Genomic DNA, 17,783 nt, shown 5'->3' with positions numbered 1-17,783 from the left:
TACATGGCCGACCACTGTATAAGGCAGACAGCCTACTGTATTATATGTAAGAAGAATACGGGAGCAGAACATGGACGACCATTGTATAAGCCAGGCAGCCTACTGAATATGGGAGCAGTACACAGCCGACCACTGTAAAAACCAGGCAGCCTACTGCATTACATGTAGGATGAATACGGGAGCAGTACATGGCCGACCATTGTATAAGCCAGGCAGCGTACTGTATTACATGAAGGAAGAATACGGGAGCCGTACAAGGCCGACCATTGTATAAGCCAGGCAGCCTACTGTATTACATATAGGAAGAATACGGGAGCCGTACATGGCAGACAATTGTATAAGCCAGGCAGCCTACTGTATTACATTTAGGAAGAATATGGGAGCAGTACATGGCCGACCATTGTATAAGCCGGGCAGCCTACTGTATTACATGTATGAAGAATACGGGAGCCGTACATGGCCGACCATTGTATAAGCCAGGCAGCCTACTGCATTACATGTAGGAAGAATACGGGAGCCGTACCTGGCCGACCACTGTATAAGCCAGGAAGCCTACTGCATTACATGTAGGAAGAATTTGGGAGCCATACATGGCCGATCACTGTATATACCAGGCAGCCTACTGCATTACATGTAGGAAGAATATGGGAGCCGTACATGGCCGACCATTGTATAAGCCAGGCAGCCTACTGCATTACATGTAGGAATAATAAGGGAGCCGTACATGGCCGATCATTGTATAAGCCAGGCAGCCTACTGCATTACATGTAAGAAGAATATGGGGCTGTACATGGCCGACCATTGTATTAGCCAGGCAGCCTACTGTATTACATGTAGGAATAATATGGGAGCAGTACATGGCCGACCATTGTATAAGCCTGGCAGCCTACTGTATTACATGTAGGAAGAATGTGGGAGCCGTACATGGCCGACCACTGTATAAGCCTGGCAGCCTACTGTATTACATGTAGGAATAATATGGGAGCCGTACATGGCCGACCACTGTATAAACCAGGCAGCCTACTGCATTACATGTAGGAAGAATACGGGAGCCGTACATGGACGACCATTGTATAAGCCAGGCAGCCTACTGCATTACATGTAGGAAGAATACTGGAGCCGTACATGGACGACCATTGTATAAGCCAGGCAGCCTACTGTATTATATGTAGGAAGAATACGGGAGCAGTACATGGCCGACCATTGTATAAGCCAGGCAGCCTACTGTATTACATGTAGGAATAATATGGAAGCAGTACATGGCCGACCACTGTATAAGCCAGGCAGCCTACTGTATTACATGTAGGAATAATATGGGAGCAGTACTTGGCCGACCACTGTATAAGCCAGGCAGCCTACTGCATTACATGTAGGAAGAATACCGGAGCCGTACATGGCCGACCACTGTATAAGCCAGGCAGCCTACTGCATTACATGTAGGAAGAATACGGGAGCCGTACATGGCCGACCATTGTATAAGCCAGGCAGCCTACTGTATTACATGTAGCAAGAATATGGGAGCCGTAGATGGCCGACCATTGTATAAGCCAGGCAACCTACTGTATTACATGTAGAAGAATACGGGAGCAGTACATGGCCGACCATTGTATAAGCCGGGCAGCCTACTGCATTACATGTAGGAAGAATACGGGAGCCGTACATGGCCGACCACTGTATAAGCCGGGCAGCCTACTGTATTACATGTAGGAAGTATATGGGAGCCGTACATGGCTGACCATTGTATAAGCCAGGCAGCCTACTGCAATACATGTAGGAAGAATACGGGAGCCGTACATGGCCGACCATTGTATAAGCCAGGCAGCCTACTGTATTACATGTAGGAGGAATACGGGAGCCATACATGGCCGACCATTGTATAAGCCAGGCAGCCTACTGTATTACATGTAGGAATAATATGCGAGCAGTACATGGCCGACCATTGTATAAGCCAGGCAGCCTACTGCATTACACGTAGGAAGAATATGGGAGCAGTACATGGCCGACCATTGTATAAGCCAGGCAGCCTACTGTATTACATGTAGGAAGAATATGGGAGCCGTAGATGGCCGACCATTGTATAAGCCAGGCAGCCTACTGTATTACATGTAGGTAGAATATGGGAGCCGTACATGGCCGATCATTGTATAAGCCAGGCAGCCTACTGTATTACATGTAGGAAGAATACGGGAGCCGTACATGGCCGACCACTGTATAAGCCAGGTAGCCTACTGCATTACATGTAGGAAGAATACGGGAGCCGTACATGGCCGACCATTGTATAAGCCAGGCAGCGTACTGTATTACATGTAGAAGAATACGGGAGCAGTACATGGCCGACCATTGTATAAGCCGGGCAGCCTACTGCATTACTTGTAGGAAGAATACGGGAGCCGTACATGGCCGACCACTGTATAAGCCAGGCAGCCTACTGTATTACATGTAGGAAGTATATGGGAGCCGTACATGGCCGACCATTGTATAAGCCAGGCAGCCTACTGCATTACATGTAGGAAGAATACGGGAGCCGTACATGGCCGACCATTGTATAAGCCAGGCAGCCTACTGTATTACATGTAGGAATAATATGCGAGCAGTACATGGCCGACCATTGTGTAAGCCAGGCAGCCTACTGCATTACATGTAGGAAGAATACGGGAGCCGTACATGGCCGACCATTGTATAAGCCAGGCAGCCTACTGTATTACATGTAGGAGTAATATGCGAGCAGTACATGGCCGACCATTGTATAAGCCAGGCAGCCTACTGCATTACATGTAGGAAGGATATGGGAACAGTACATGGCCTACCATAGTATAAGCCAGGCAGCCTACTGCATTACATGTAGGAAGAATACGGGAGCAGTACATGGCCGACCACTGTATAAGTCAGGCAGCCTCCTGTATTACATGTAGGAATAATATGGGAGCCGTACATGGCCGACCATTGTATAAAACGGACAGCCTACTGCATTACATGTAGGAATAATATGGGATCCGTACATGGCCGATCATTGTATAAGTCAGGCAGCCTACTGTATTACATGTAGGAATAATATGGGAGCCGTACATGGCCGACCATTGTATAAACCGGACAGCCTACTGCATTACATGTAGGAATAATATGGGAGCAGTACATGGCCAAGCATTTTATAAGCCAGGCAGCCTACTGTATTACATGTAGGAAGAATACGGGAGCAGTACATGGCCGACCATTGTATAAGCCAGGCAGCCTACTGTATTACATGTAGGAAGAATACGGGGGCAGTACATGGCCGACCACTGTATAAGCCGGAGAGCCTAGTGCATTACATGTAGGAAGAATACGGGAGCCGTACATGGCCGACCATTGTATAAGCCGGGCAGCCTACTGCATTACATGTAGGAAGAATACGGGAGCTGTACATGGCCGGCCATTGTATAAGCCGGGCAGCCTACTGCATTACATGTAGGAAGAACATGGGAGCTGTACATGGCCGGCCATTGTATAAGCCAGGCAGCCTACTGCATTACATGTAGGAAGAATACGGGAGCTGTACATGGCCGACCACTGTATAAGCCAGGCAGCCTACTGTATTACATGTAGGAAGAATACGGGAGCAGTACATGGCCGACCATTGTATAAGCCAGGCAGCCTACTGTATTACATGTAGGAAGAATATGGGAGCAGTACATGGCCGACCACTGTATAAGCCAGACAGCCTACTGTATTACATGTAGGAATAATATGGGAGCCGTACATGGCCGACCCTTGTATAAGCCAGGCATCCTACTATATTACATGTAGGAAGAATACGGGAGCCGTACATGGCCGACCACTGTATAAGCCTGGCAGCCTACTGCATTACATGTAGGAAGAATATGGGAGCCGTACATGGCCGACCATTGTATAAGCCAGGCAGCCTACTGTATTACATGTATGAAAGAATATGGGAGCCGTATATGGACGACCACTGTATAAGCCAGGCAGCCTACTGTATTACATATAGGAATAATAAGGGAGCCGTACATGGCCGACCATTGTATAAGCCGGGCAGCCTACTGTATTACATGTAGGAAGAATACGGGAGCAGTACATGCCCGACCATTGTATAAGCCGGGCAGCCTACTGTATTACATGTAGGAAGAATACGGGAGCCGTACATGGCCGACCATTGTATAAGCCAGGCAGCCTACTGTATTTCTTGTAGGAAGGATATGGGAGCAGTAGATGGCCGACCACTGTATAAGCCAGACAGCCTACTGTATTACATGTAGGAAGAATATGGGTGCAGTACATGGCCGACCATTGTATAAGCCAGGCAGCCTACTGCATTACATGTAGGAAGAATATGGGAGCAGTACATGGCCGACCATTGTATAAGCCAGGCAGCCTACTGTATTACATGTAGGAAGAATACGGGAGCAGTACATGGCTGAGCATTGTATAAGCCGGGCAGCCTACTGCATTACATGTAGGAAGAATACGGGAGCTGTACATGGCCGGCCATTGTATAAGCCGGGCAGCCTACTGCATTACATGTAGGAAGAATACGGGAGCTGTACATGGCCGGCCATTGTATAAGCCAGGCAGCCTACTGCATTACATGTAGGAAGAATACGGGAGCTGTACATGGCCGACCACTGTATAAGCCAGGCAGCCTACTGTATTACATGTAGGAAGAATACGGGAGCAGTACATGGCCGACCATTGTATAAGCCAGGCAGCCTACTGTATTACATGTAGGAAGAATATGGGAGCAGTACATGGCCGACCACTGTATAAGCCAGGCAGCCTACTGTATTACATGTAGGAATAATATGGGAGCCGTACATGGCCGACCCTTGTATAAGCAAGGCATCCTACTATATTACATGTAGGAAGAATACGGGAGCCGTACATGGCCGACCACTGTATAAGCCTGGCAGCCTACTGCATTACATGTAGGAAGAATATGGGAGCCGTACATGGCCGACCATTGTATAAGCCAGGCAGCCTACTGTATTACATGTAGGAAGAATATGGGAGCCGTATATGGACGACCACTGTATAAGCCAGGCAGCCTACTGTATTACATATAGGAATAATAAGGGAGCCGTACATGGCCGACCATTGTATAAGCCGGGCAGCCTACTGTATTACATGTAGGAAGAATACGGGAGCAGTACATGGCCGACCATTGTATAAGCCGGGCAGCCTACTGTATTACATGTAGGAAGAATACGGGAGCAGTACATGGATGACCATTGTATAAGCCAGGCAGCCTACTGTATTACATGTAAGAAGAATACGGGAGCAGTACATGGCTGACCACTGTATAAGCCAGGCAGCCTACTGTATTACATGTAGGAAGAATATGGGAGCAGTACATGGCCAACCATTGTATAAGCCAGGCATTATACTGTATTACATGTAGGAAGAATATGGGAGCCGTACATGGCCAACCATTGTATAAGCCAGGCAGCCTACTGTATTACATGTAGGAATAATATGGGAGCCGTACATGGCCGACCATTGTATAAGCCATGCAGCCTACTGCATTACATGTAGGAAGAATACGGGAGCCGTACATGGCCGACCATTGTATAAGCCAGGCAGCCTACTGTATTACATGTAGGAAGAATATGGGAGCCGTAGATGGCCGACCATTGTATAAGCCAGGCAGCCTACTGTATTACATGTAGGAAGAATATGGGAGCCGTACATGGCCAATCATTGTATAAGCCAGGCAGCCTACTGTATTACATGTAGGAAGAATACGGGAGCCGTACATGGCCGACAACTGTATAAGCCAGGCAGCCTACTGCATTACATGTAGGAAGAATACGGGAGCCGTACATGGCCGACCATTGTATAAGCCAGGCAGTGTACTGTATTACATGTAGAAGAATATGGGAGCAGTACATGGCCGACCATTGTATAAGCCGGGCAGCCTACTGCATTACATGTAGGAAGAATACGGGAGCCGTACATGGCCCACCACTGTATAATCCGGGCAGCCTACTGTATTACATGTAGGAAGTATATGGGAGCCGTACATGGCTGACCATTGTATAAGCCAGGCAGCCTACTGCATTACATGTAGGAAGAATACGGGAGCCGTACATGGCCGACCATTGTATAAGCCAGGCAGCCTACTGTATTACATGTAGGAAGAATACGGGAGCCATACATGGCCGACCATTGTATAAGCCAGGCAGCCTACTGTATTACATGTAGGAATAATATGCGAGCAGTACATGGCCGACCATTGTATAAGCCAGGCAGCCTACTGCATTACATGTAGGAAGAATATGGGAGCAGTACATGGCCGACCATAGTATAAGCCAGGCAGCCTACTGTATTACATGTAGGAAGAATACGGGAGCAGTACATGGCCGACCACTGTATAAGTCAGGCAGCCTCCTGTATTACATGTAGGAATAATATGGGAGCCGTACATGGCCGACCATTGTATAAACCGGACAGCCTACTGCATTACATGTAGGAATAATATGGGAGCCGTACATGGCCGATCATTGTATAAGTCAGGCAGCCTACTGCATTACATGTAGGAATAATATGGGAGCCGGACATGGCCGACCATTGTATAAACCGCACAGCCTACCGCATTACATGTAGGAATAATATGGGAGCAGTACATGGCCAACCATTTTATAAGCCAGGCAGCCTACTGTATTACATGTAGGAAGAATATGGGAGCAGTTCATGGACGATCACTGTATAAGCCAGGCAGCCAACTGTATTACATGTAGGAATAATATGAGAGCAGTACATGGCCGACCACTGTATAAGCCAGGCAGCCTACTGCATTTCATGTAGGAAGAATACGGGAGCCGTACATGGACGACCATTGTATAAGCCAGGCAGCCTACTGCATTACATGTAGGAAGAATATGGGAGCCGTACATGGCCGACCATTGTATAAGCCAGGCAGCCTACTGTATTACATGTAGGAAGAATATGGGAGCCGTATATGGACGACCACTGTATAAGCCAGGCAGCCTACTGTATTACATATAGGAATAATAAGGGAGCCGTACATGGCCGACCATTGTATAAGCCGGGCAGCCTACTGTATTACATGTAGGAAGAATACGGGAGCTGTACATGGCCGACAATTGTATAAGCCAGGCAGCCTACTGTATTACATGTAGGAAGAATATGGGAGCAGTACATGGCCGACCATTGTATATGCCGGGCAGCGTACTGTATTACATGTAGGAAGAATACGGGAGCTGTACCTGGCCGACCACTGTATAAGCCAGGAAGCCTACTGCATTACATGTAGGAAGAATTTGGGAGCCATACATGGCCGATCACTGTATATGCCAGGCAGCCTACTGTATTACATGTAGGAAGAATATGGGAGCCGTACATGGCCGACCATTGTATAAGCCAGGCAGCCTACTGCATTACATGTATGAAGAATATGGGAGCCGTACATTGCCGACCATTGTATAAGCCAGGCAGCCTACTGCATTACATGTAGGAATAATACGGGAGCCGTACATGGCCGACCATTGTAAAAGCCAGGCAGACTACTGCATTACATGTAAGAAGAATATGGGGCCGTACATGGCCAACCATTGTATTAGCCAGGCAGCCTACTGTATTACATGTAGGAATAATATGGGAGCAGTACATGGCCGACCATTGTATAAGCCTGGCAGCCTACTGTATTACATGTAGGAAGAATGTGGGAGCCATACATAGCCGACCACTGTATAAGCCTGGCAGCCTACAGTATTACATGTAGGAATAATATGGGAGCCGTACATGGCCGACCACTGTATAAACCAGGCAGCCTACTGCATTACATGTAGGAAGAATACGGGAGCCGTACATGGACGACCATTGTATAAGCCAGGCAGCCTACTGCATTACATGTAGGAAGAATACTGGAGCCGTACATGGACGACCATTGTATAAGCCAGCCAGCCTACTGTATTATATGTAGGAAGAATACGGGAGCAGTACATGGCCGACCATTGTATAAGCCAGGCAGCCTACTGTATTACATGTAGGAATAATATGGAAGCAGTACATGGCCGACCACTGTATAAGCCAGGCAGCCTACTGTATTACATGTAGGAATAATATGGGAGCAGTACATGGCAAACCACTGTATAAGCCAGGCAGCCTACTGCGTTACATGTAGGAAGAATATGGGAGCCGTAGATGGCCGACCATTGTATAAGCCAGGCAGCCTACTGTATTACATGTAGGAAGAATATGGGAGCCGTACATGGCCAATCATTGTATAAGCCAGGCAGCCTACTGTATTACATGTAGGAAGAATACGGGAGCCGTACATGGCCGACCACTGTATAAGCCAGGCAGCCTACTGCATTACATGTAGGAAGAATACGGGAGCCGTACATGGCCGACCATTGTATAAGCCAGGCAGTGTACTGTATTACATGTAGAAGAATATGGGAGCAGTACATGGCCGACCATTGTATAAGCCGGGCAGCCTACTGCATTACATGTAGGAAGAATACGGGAGCCGTACATGGCCCACCACTGTATAATCCGGGCAGCCTACTGTATTACATGTAGGAAGTATATGGGAGCCGTACATGGCTGACCATTGTATAAGCCAGGCAGCCTACTGCATTACATGTAGGAACAATACGGGAGCCGTACATGGCCGACCATTGTATAAGCCAGGCAGCCTACTGTATTACATGTAGGAAGAATACGGGAGCCATACATGGCCAACCATTGTATAAGCCAGGCAGCCTACTGTATTACATGTAGGAATAATATGTGAGCAGTACATGGCCGACCATTGTATAAGCCAGGCAGCCTACTGCATTACATGTAGGAAGAATATGGGAGCAGTACATGGCCGACCATAGTATAAGCCAGGCAGCCTACTGTATTACATGTAGGAAGAATACGGGAGCAGTACATGGCCGACCACTGTATAAGTCAGGCAGCCTCCTGTATTACATGTAGGAATAATATGGGAGCCGTACATGGCCGACCATTGTATAAACCGGACAGCCTACTGCATTACATGTAGGAATAATATGGGAGCCGTACATGGCCGATCATTGTATAAGTCAGGCAGCCTACTGCATTACATGTAGGAATAATATGGGAGCCGTACATGGCCGACCATTGTATAAACCGGACAGCCTACCGCATTACATGTAGGAATAATATGGGAGCAGTACATGGCCAACCATTTTATAAGCCAGGCAGCCTACTGTATTACATGTAGGAAGAATATGGGAGCAGTTCATGGACGATCACTGTATAAGCCAGGCAGCCAACTGTATTACATGTAGGAATAATATGAGAGCAGTACATGGCCGACCACTGTATAAGCCAGGCAGCCTACTGCATTTCATGTAGGAAGAATACGGGAGCCGTACATGGACGACCATTGTATAAGCCAGGCAGCCTACTGCATTACATGTAGGAAGAATACGGGAGCCGTACATGGACGACCATTGTATAAGCCAGGCCGTCTACTGTATTATATGTAGGAAGAATACGGGAGCAGTACATGGCCGACCATTGTATAAGCCAGGCAGCCTACTGTATTACATGTAGGAAGAATACGGGAGCCTTACATGGCCGACCACTGTATAAGCCAGGCAGCCTACTGCATTACATGTAGGAAGAATTTGAGAGCCGTACATGGCCGACCACTGTATAAGACAGGCAGCCTACTGTATTACATGTAGGAGGAATGTGGGAGCCGTACATGGCCAACCATTGTATAAGCCAGGCAGCCTACTGCATTACATGTAGGTAGAATGTGGGACCATACATGGCCGACAATTGTATAAGCCAGGCAGCTTACTGTATTACATGTAGGAAGAATGTGGGACCATACATGGCCGACCACTGTATAAGGCAGACAGCCTACTGTATTATATGTAAGAAGAATACGGGAGCAGAACATGGACGACCATTGTATAAGCCAGGCAGCCTACTGAATATGGGAGCAGTACACAGCCGACCACTGTAAAAACCAGGCAGCCTACTGCATTACATGTAGGATGAATACGGGAGCAGTACATGGCCGACCATTGTATAAGCCAGGCAGCGTACTGTATTACATGAAGGAAGAATACGGGAGCCGTACAAGGCCGACCATTGTATAAGCCAGGCAGCCTACTGTATTACATATAGGAAGAATACGGGAGCCGTACATGGCAGACAATTGTATAAGCCAGGCAGCCTACTGTATTACATTTAGGAAGAATATGGGAGCAGTACATGGCCGACCATTGTATAAGCCGGGCAGCCTACTGTATTACATGTATGAAGAATACGGGAGCCGTACATGGCCGACCATTGTATAAGCCAGGCAGCCTACTGCATTACATGTAGGAAGAATACGGGAGCCGTACCTGGCCGACCACTGTATAAGCCAGGAAGCCTACTGCATTACATGTAGGAAGAATTTGGGAGCCATACATGGCCGATCACTGTATATACCAGGCAGCCTACTGCATTACATGTAGGAAGAATATGGGAGCCGTACATGGCCGACCATTGTATAAGCCAGGCAGCCTACTGCATTACATGTAGGAATAATAAGGGAGCCGTACATGGCCGATCATTGTATAAGCCAGGCAGCCTACTGCATTACATGTAAGAAGAATATGGGGCTGTACATGGCCGACCATTGTATTAGCCAGGCAGCCTACTGTATTACATGTAGGAATAATATGGGAGCAGTACATGGCCGACCATTGTATAAGCCTGGCAGCCTACTGTATTACATGTAGGAAGAATGTGGGAGCCGTACATGGCCGACCACTGTATAAGCCTGGCAGCCTACTGTATTACATGTAGGAATAATATGGGAGCCGTACATGGCCGACCACTGTATAAACCAGGCAGCCTACTGCATTACATGTAGGAAGAATACGGGAGCCGTACATGGACGACCATTGTATAAGCCAGGCAGCCTACTGCATTACATGTAGGAAGAATACTGGAGCCGTACATGGACGACCATTGTATAAGCCAGGCAGCCTACTGTATTATATGTAGGAAGAATACGGGAGCAGTACATGGCCGACCATTGTATAAGCCAGGCAGCCTACTGTATTACATGTAGGAATAATATGGAAGCAGTACATGGCCGACCACTGTATAAGCCAGGCAGCCTACTGTATTACATGTAGGAATAATATGGGAGCAGTACTTGGCCGACCACTGTATAAGCCAGGCAGCCTACTGCATTACATGTAGGAAGAATACCGGAGCCGTACATGGCCGACCACTGTATAAGCCAGGCAGCCTACTGCATTACATGTAGGAAGAATACGGGAGCCGTACATGGCCGACCATTGTATAAGCCAGGCAGCCTACTGTATTACATGTAGCAAGAATATGGGAGCCGTAGATGGCCGACCATTGTATAAGCCAGGCAGCCTACTGTATTACATGTAGAAGAATACGGGAGCAGTACATGGCCGACCATTGTATAAGCCGGGCAGCCTACTGCATTACATGTAGGAAGAATACGGGAGCCGTACATGGCCGACCACTGTATAAGCCGGGCAGCCTACTGTATTACATGTAGGAAGTATATGGGAGCCGTACATGGCTGACCATTGTATAAGCCAGGCAGCCTACTGCAATACATGTAGGAAGAATACGGGAGCCGTACATGGCCGACCACTGTATAAGCCAGGCAGCCTACTGTATTACATGTAGGAGGAATACGGGAGCCATACATGGCCGACCATTGTATAAGCCAGGCAGCCTACTGTATTACATGTAGGAATAATATGCGAGCAGTACATGGCCGACCATTGTATAAGCCAGGCAGCCTACTGCATTACACGTAGGAAGAATATGGGAGCAGTACATGGCCGACCATTGTATAAGCCAGGCAGCCTACTGTATTACATGTAGGAAGAATATGGGAGCCGTAGATGGCCGACCATTGTATAAGCCAGGCAGCCTACTGTATTACATGTAGGAAGAATATGGGAGCCGTACATGGCCGATCATTGTATAAGCCAGGCAGCCTACTGTATTACATGTAGGAAGAATACGGGAGCCGTACATGGCCGACCACTGTATAAGCCAGGTAGCCTACTGCATTACATGTAGGAAGAATACGGGAGCCGTACATGGCCGACCATTGTATAAGCCAGGCAGCGTACTGTATTACATGTAGAAGAATACGGGAGCAGTACATGGCCGACCATTGTATAAGCCGGGCAGCCTACTGCATTACTTGTAGGAAGAATACGGGAGCCGTACATGGCCGACCACTGTATAAGCCAGGCAGCCTACTGTATTACATGTAGGAAGTATATGGGAGCCGTACATGGCTGACCATTGTATAAGCCAGGCAGCCTACTGCATTACATGTAGGAAGAATACGGGAGCCGTACATGGCCGACCATTGTATAAGCCAGGCAGCCTACTGTATTACATGTAGGAATAATATGCGAGCAGTACATGGCCGACCATTGTGTAAGCCAGGCAGCCTACTGCATTACATGTAGGAAGAATACGGGAGCCGTACATGGCCGACCATTGTATAAGCCAGGCAGCCTACTGTATTACATGTAGGAGTAATATGCGAGCAGTACATGGCCGACCATTGTATAAGCCAGGCAGCCTACTGCATTACATGTAGGAAGGATATGGGAACAGTACATGGCCTACCATAGTATAAGCCAGGCAGCCTACTGCATTACATGTAGGAAGAATACGGGAGCAGTACATGGCCGACCACTGTATAAGTCAGGCAGCCTCCTGTATTACATGTAGGAATAATATGGGAGCCGTACATGGCCGACCATTGTATAAAACGGACAGCCTACTGCATTACATGTAGGAATAATATGGGATCCGTACATGGCCGATCATTGTATAAGTCAGGCAGCCTACTGTATTACATGTAGGAATAATATGGGAGCCGTACATGGCCGACCATTGTATAAACCGGACAGCCTACTGCATTACATGTAGGAATAATATGGGAGCAGTACATGGCCAACCATTTTATAAGCCAGGCAGCCTACTGTATTACATGTAGGAAGAATACGGGAGCAGTACATGGCCGACCATTGTATAAGCCAGGCAGCCTACTGTATTACATGTAGGAAGAATACGGGGGCAGTACATGGCCGACCACTGTATAAGCCGGAGAGCCTTGTGCATTACATGTAGGAAGAATACGGGAGCCGTACATGGCCGACCATTGTATAAGCCGGGCAGCCTACTGCATTACATGTAGGAAGAATACGGGAGCTGTACATGGCCGGCCATTGTATAAGCCGGGCAGCCTACTGCATTACATGTAGGAAGAACACGGGAGCTGTACATGGCCGGCCATTGTATAAGCCAGGCAGCCTACTGCATTACATGTAGGAAGAATACGGGAGCTGTACATGGCCGACCACTGTATAAGCCAGGCAGCCTACTGTATTACATGTAGGAAGAATACGGGAGCAGTACATGGCCGACCATTGTATAAGCCAGGCAGCCTACTGTATTACATGTAGGAAGAATATGGGAGCAGTACATGGCCGACCACTGTATAAGCCAGACAGCCTACTGTATTACATGTAGGAATAATATGGGAGCCGTATATGGACGACCACTGTATAAGCCAGGCAGCCTACTGTATTACATATAGGAATAATAAGGGAGCCGTACATGGCCGACCATTGTATAAGCCGGGCAGCCTACTGTATTACATGTAGGAAGAATACGGGAGCAGTACATGGCCGACCATTGTATAAGCCGGGCAGCCTACTGTATTACATGTAGGAAGAATACGGGAGCCGTACATGGCCGACCATTGTATAAGCCAGGCAGCCTACTGTATTTCTTGTAGGAAGGATACGGGAGCAGTAGATGGCCGACCACTGTATAAGCCAGACAGCCTACTGTATTACATGTAGGAAGAATATGGGTGCAGTACATGGCCGACCATTGTATAAGCCAGGCAGCCTACTGCATTACATGTAGGAAGAATATGGGAGCAGTACATGGCCGACCATTGTATAAGCCAGGCAGCCTACTGTATTACATGTAGGAAGAATACGGGAGCAGTACATGGCTGAGCATTGTATAAGCCGGGCAGCCTACTGCATTACATGTAGGAAGAATACGGGAGCTGTACATGGCCGGCCATTGTATAAGCCGGGCAGCCTACTGCATTACATGTAGGAAGAATACGGGAGCTGTACATGGCCGGCCATTGTATAAGCCAGGCAGCCTACTGCATTACATGTAGGAAGAATACGGGAGCTGTACATGGCCGACCACTGTATAAGCCGGGCAGCCTACTGCATTACATGTAGGAAGAATACGGGAGCTGTACATGGCCGGCCATTGTATAAGCCAGGCAGCCTACTGTATTACATGTAGGAAGAATATGGGAGCAGTACATGGCCGACCACTGTATAAGCCAAGCAGCCTACTGTATTACATGTAGGAATAATATGGGAGCCGTACATGGCCGACCATTGTATAAGCCAGGCAGCCTACTATATTACATGTAGGAAGAATACGGGAGCCGTACATGGCCGACCACTGTATAAGCCTGGCAGCCTACTGCATTACATGTAGGAAGAATATGGGAGCCGTACATGGCCGACCATTGTATAAGCCAGGCAGCCTACTGTATTACATGTAGGAAGAATATGGGAGCCGTATATGGACGACCACTGTATAAGCCAGGCAGCCTACTGTATTACATATAGGAATAATAAGGGAGACGTACATGGCCGACCATTGTATAAGCCAGGCAGCCTACTGTATTACATGTAGGAAGAATACGGGAGCAGTACATGGACGACCATTGTATAAGCCAGGCAGCCTACTGTATTACATGTAAGAAGAATACGGGAGCAGTACATGGCCGACCACTGTATAAGCCAGGCAGCCTACTGTATTACATGTAGGAAGAATATGGGAGCAGTACATGGCCGACCATTGTCTAAGCCAGGCAGTATACTGTATTACATGTAGGAAGAATATGGGAGCCGTACATGGCCAACCATTGTATAAGCCAGGCAGCCTACTGTATTACATGTAGGAATAATATGGGAGCCGTACATGGCCGACCATTGTATAAGCCAGGCAGCCTACTGTATTACATGTAGGAAGAGTACGGGAGCCGTACATGGCCGACCACTGTATAAGCCAGGCAGCCTACTGTATTACATTTGGGATTTTATTTGACACAAGATAGGGGAGATAATGGGCTTTAGATCCCCCCCATCTGTGGAAAGTTTGATCTTCTGTGCACTGTTTCCTTTACTCTCTGGTGATCACCAGATGATAACTACTAAGGGAAGAGGCACATCATTTCAAAGAGGAGACTCCCTTCTTCCAAGACAGAATGCCCCCAGGCATGTACAGCCCTGTAGGGGGAGATAGGGCACAAAGTGCCCCTCCCGATCTATGGAAAATTATTTTTTCCGTAGTTCTGAGAGATAGTCAATAGCTGCTAAGGGCGCCACATAAAATGAAAGCGAGAACTCCCCCACTTTTATATGGGTGGCCACAAAGTTGCTGGTGTCATTATGGGGATCTGTCTGTTCTGCCTGGTCACCAGTTACTGACCCGGCTGTTTAGTCCCTTCTCTGTCTGGTCACCAGTTACTGACCCAGCTGCTTAGTCCCTGTTCTGTCTGGTCACCAGTTACTGACCCGGCTGTTTGGTCCCTGTTCTCTCTGGTCACCAGTTACTGACCCAGCTGTTTAGTCCCTGTTTTGTCTGGTCACCAGTTACTGACCCAGCTGTTTAGTCCCTCTGCTGTTTGGTCACCAGTTACTGACCCAGCTGTTTAGTCCCTCTGCTGTTTGGTCACCAGTTACTGACCCAAATGTTTAGTCCCTATTCTGTCTGGTCACCAGTTACTGACCCAGATGTTTAGTCCCTGTTCTGTCTGGTCATCAGTTACTGACCCAGCTGTTTAGTACCTATTCTGTCTGGTCACCAGTTACTGACCCAGCTGTTTAGTCCCTGTTCTGTCTGGTCACCAGTTACTGACCCAGATGTTTAGTCCCTGTTCTGTCTGGTAACCAGTTACTGACCCAGATGTTTAGTCCCTGTTCTGTCTGGTCACCAGTTACTGACCCAGCTGTTTAGTCCCTCTGCTGTCTGGTCATTAGTTACTCACCCAAATGTTTAGTCCCTATTCTGTCTGGTCACCAGTTACTGACCCAAATGTTTAGTCCCTGTTCTGTCTGGTCACCAGTTACTGACCCAGCTGTTTAGTCCCTGTTCTGTCTGGTCACCAGTTACTGACCCAGCTGTTTAGTCCCTCTGCTGTCTGGTCATTAGTTACTCACCCAAATGTTTAGTCCCTATTCTGTCTGGTCACCAGTTACTGACCCAAATGTTTAGTCCCTGTTCTGTCTGGTCACCAGTTACTGACCCAGCTGTTTAGTCCCTGTTCTGTCTGGTCACCAGTTACTGACCCAGCTGTTTAGTCCCTGTTCTGTCTGGTCACCAGTTACTGGCCCAGATGTTTAGTCCCTGTTCTGTCTGGTCACCAGTTACTGACCCAGCTGTTTAGTCCCTGTTCTGTCTGGTCACCAGTTACTGACCCAGCTGTTTAGTCCCTGTTCTGTCTGGTCACCAGTTACAGACCCAGATGTTTAGTCCCTGTTCTGTCTGGTCACCAGTTACTGACCCAGATGTTTAGTCCCTGTTCTGTCTGGTCACCAGTTACTGACCCAGATGTTTAGTCCCTGTTCTGTCTGGTCACCAGTTACTGACCCAGCTGTTTAGTCCCTGTTCTGTCTGGTCACCAGTCCATTAGGTGTATTTTTTGCAAGCCCCAGTATCCCATGAATGTAGGTGCAGAAAGTACTTACTGGGTCAGTTATGGAATTCTGTCTTACAACTGTGTAATAATCACATGCGGTTTCCACAGCTTTGCACTTACATATACGTGACCATTTACGGCATTCTTTGTAAATCTGTATTCAGTCTTTGCTGTTGCCTAATGCGGCCATACATCTAGTCGGACATTCAGCAATCCGGTCTGCCAATCAGCGGGCTTCAATGATCAGCGATCTCTTGATGGATCTGCAAAATACTCCATGTTAAAAATCCCTGACTCGCTAGTTCTGATAATTTTTGGGCCAGAATTAGCTAATAGAGATTGTCCAACATGTTGGATTTTGATGATCACCTGGCCCAGCCATTGGCAGAACAGGGAATTGCCCCCATAGATGCCTGATGTATGGCCAGCATAAGAATTGGTTTTGATGGAATGATATATTTAATACAAACAGAAGTATTCTATATTTCCAGACTCTGACCACCGGCCACAATACCAACAAGGATGTGTGCGGTAAGTTTAACCACAATGTAATCAATGATAATGACTCTATACATCCTGGTCCTGACCTCTGTGTCTGTCTTCCTCTATGGTCATACTCAATATAGCTCTATTTTCCTTTCCAGTTTCTCGGAAATAAATGGCTGAAAAGTTCCTCTTAGAAGCAATGATCATCTTGTCAATATGGTCCTGGAACATTGGATCATAACAACGAGTGGCATGTTACAGTGACTGGCTGGCCACCCACCATGTATTTCACAATGGGATTTGTGATGGAAGTACTGAATCCTGGGATGTTATACTGGGAAATGTCCTTTCAACTTTCTCATTGGCCAAACAGATAACATTGGAAATAATCTTCTTAGAAGAGATTTATAAGGAGTAATTAATGGAAAGAAATTGAGATAGCATGGAGTAATAAAATAACTTATGGAGAACTAGTTATGGAGAGGACTGAAGCATTAAAGGGCAGAAGTTACATGGGGTTATATAGCGGAGTTATATGGAG

At 47.4% G+C, this 17,783-nt stretch overlaps 1 protein-coding gene across 1 annotated transcript in view; it reads left to right on the top strand.

The window, feature by feature from the left end:
- Nucleotides 1-17,517, top strand: part of LOC148523980 (ICOS ligand-like) — a 206,253-nt gene extending 188,736 nt beyond the window's left edge. The window contains exons 6-7 of the mRNA XM_088472446.1: nucleotides 17,248-17,287; nucleotides 17,401-17,517. Of these exons, the coding sequence (XP_088328572.1) occupies nucleotides 17,248-17,287; nucleotides 17,401-17,422 (62 nt within the window). The 3' untranslated portion in view covers nucleotides 17,423-17,517. The remainder of the gene's footprint in view (nucleotides 1-17,247; nucleotides 17,288-17,400) is intronic.
- The last annotated feature ends 266 nt before the right edge of the window (nucleotides 17,518-17,783 follow it).

The sequence above is a fragment of the Taudactylus pleione genome, unplaced genomic scaffold (assembly GCF_031769625.1).
Source record: "Taudactylus pleione unplaced genomic scaffold, aTauple2 ptg000123l, whole genome shotgun sequence".
NCBI classification, from domain to species: Eukaryota; Metazoa; Chordata; class Amphibia; order Anura; family Myobatrachidae; genus Taudactylus; species Taudactylus pleione.
This window is presented reverse-complemented; position numbering and strand designations above follow the sequence as displayed.